Raw genomic sequence first — 835 nt, 5'->3', positions numbered from 1 at the left:
TCCCGCCGCCGCCGCGCCCGGGGGCTGCGCGCCCAGCCCGCTTCAGCTTCCGCCTGCGCCCGGTCTTCAACGCCTCGGTGCAGTTCCTGCACTGCCAGATGGGCCGCTGCCGCCGCCTCCGGGGAGCCCGCCTCACGCCCGCGCCTCTGGCGCGCTCACCGCCAGCGTCACCCTCGCAGGTGCGCCCGCGCCAGGCCTGGGGTCTCTTGTTGGGGCTGGGCCGGCTGGAGTCTGGGGCCGGGGGTCGGGGAGGTTTGGAACCTGGGGCCAGGGCGCCGCGCACAGGAGTGGGCCGGGAGGCGGAGGCTGACGGAGGCCCAAGTTTTGGGCACCTGGTGTGGGCAGGTCGGCGTCGCTGAGCCTCCCCGCACGGACGGCGGGCTTGGGCTCAGGGACCCCAAGGGCTGGGGTTTCCAGGAGGCCCAGAGCGCAGAGCTGGACACATACCTGTTGGGACTGCGGCTGGCACCCCGGCCCGAGGTCCGTGACTCCCCCCACCCCCAGTGTCTACCCCAGGACCTGGCGTGCGCGGGCTCGGGCAGCGGCAGCGGCGAGCGCCCGGGCGCAGAGGGCGCGCACCTGCACACGCTGACGCAGCCCATCGTGGTCACGGTGCCGCGGCCGCCCCCCAGTAAGCCGCAGACCTCTTCCACAAGGGCCCCGGGGCCTGGGAGGACATCCGGGTCCTGGCCCGGTCTCAGCGTTTTCCTCCCACAGGGCCACCCAAGGGTGCCCCCGGCAGAGCTGTGCGACCCGAGCCATCTGCTCCGGCCCCGGCGGCCCTGGAGCCCGCGCCGGTGGTGGCGCTGGTGGTGGCTGCTTTCGTGCTGGGCGC

At 75.0% G+C, this 835-nt stretch overlaps 1 protein-coding gene across 1 annotated transcript in view; it reads left to right on the top strand.

Moving 5' to 3' along the window:
* LOC101631218 (snRNA-activating protein complex subunit 2) overlaps positions 1-835 on the top strand; it is a 6,130-nt gene that overhangs the window by 1,080 nt on the left and 4,215 nt on the right. The window contains exons 4-6 of the mRNA XM_012729451.1: positions 3-179; positions 505-631; positions 718-831. Of these exons, the coding sequence (XP_012584905.1) occupies positions 3-179; positions 505-631; positions 718-831 (418 nt within the window). The remainder of the gene's footprint in view (positions 1-2; positions 180-504; positions 632-717; positions 832-835) is intronic.

The sequence above is a fragment of the Condylura cristata genome, unplaced genomic scaffold (genome assembly GCF_000260355.1).
Source record: "Condylura cristata isolate star-nosed mole 26May11 unplaced genomic scaffold, ConCri1.0 scaffold00025, whole genome shotgun sequence".
NCBI lineage: Eukaryota > Metazoa > Chordata > Mammalia > Eulipotyphla > Talpidae > Condylura > Condylura cristata.
Note: the sequence above shows the minus strand (reverse complement) of the source record. Positions and strands in the feature narration are given on the sequence as shown.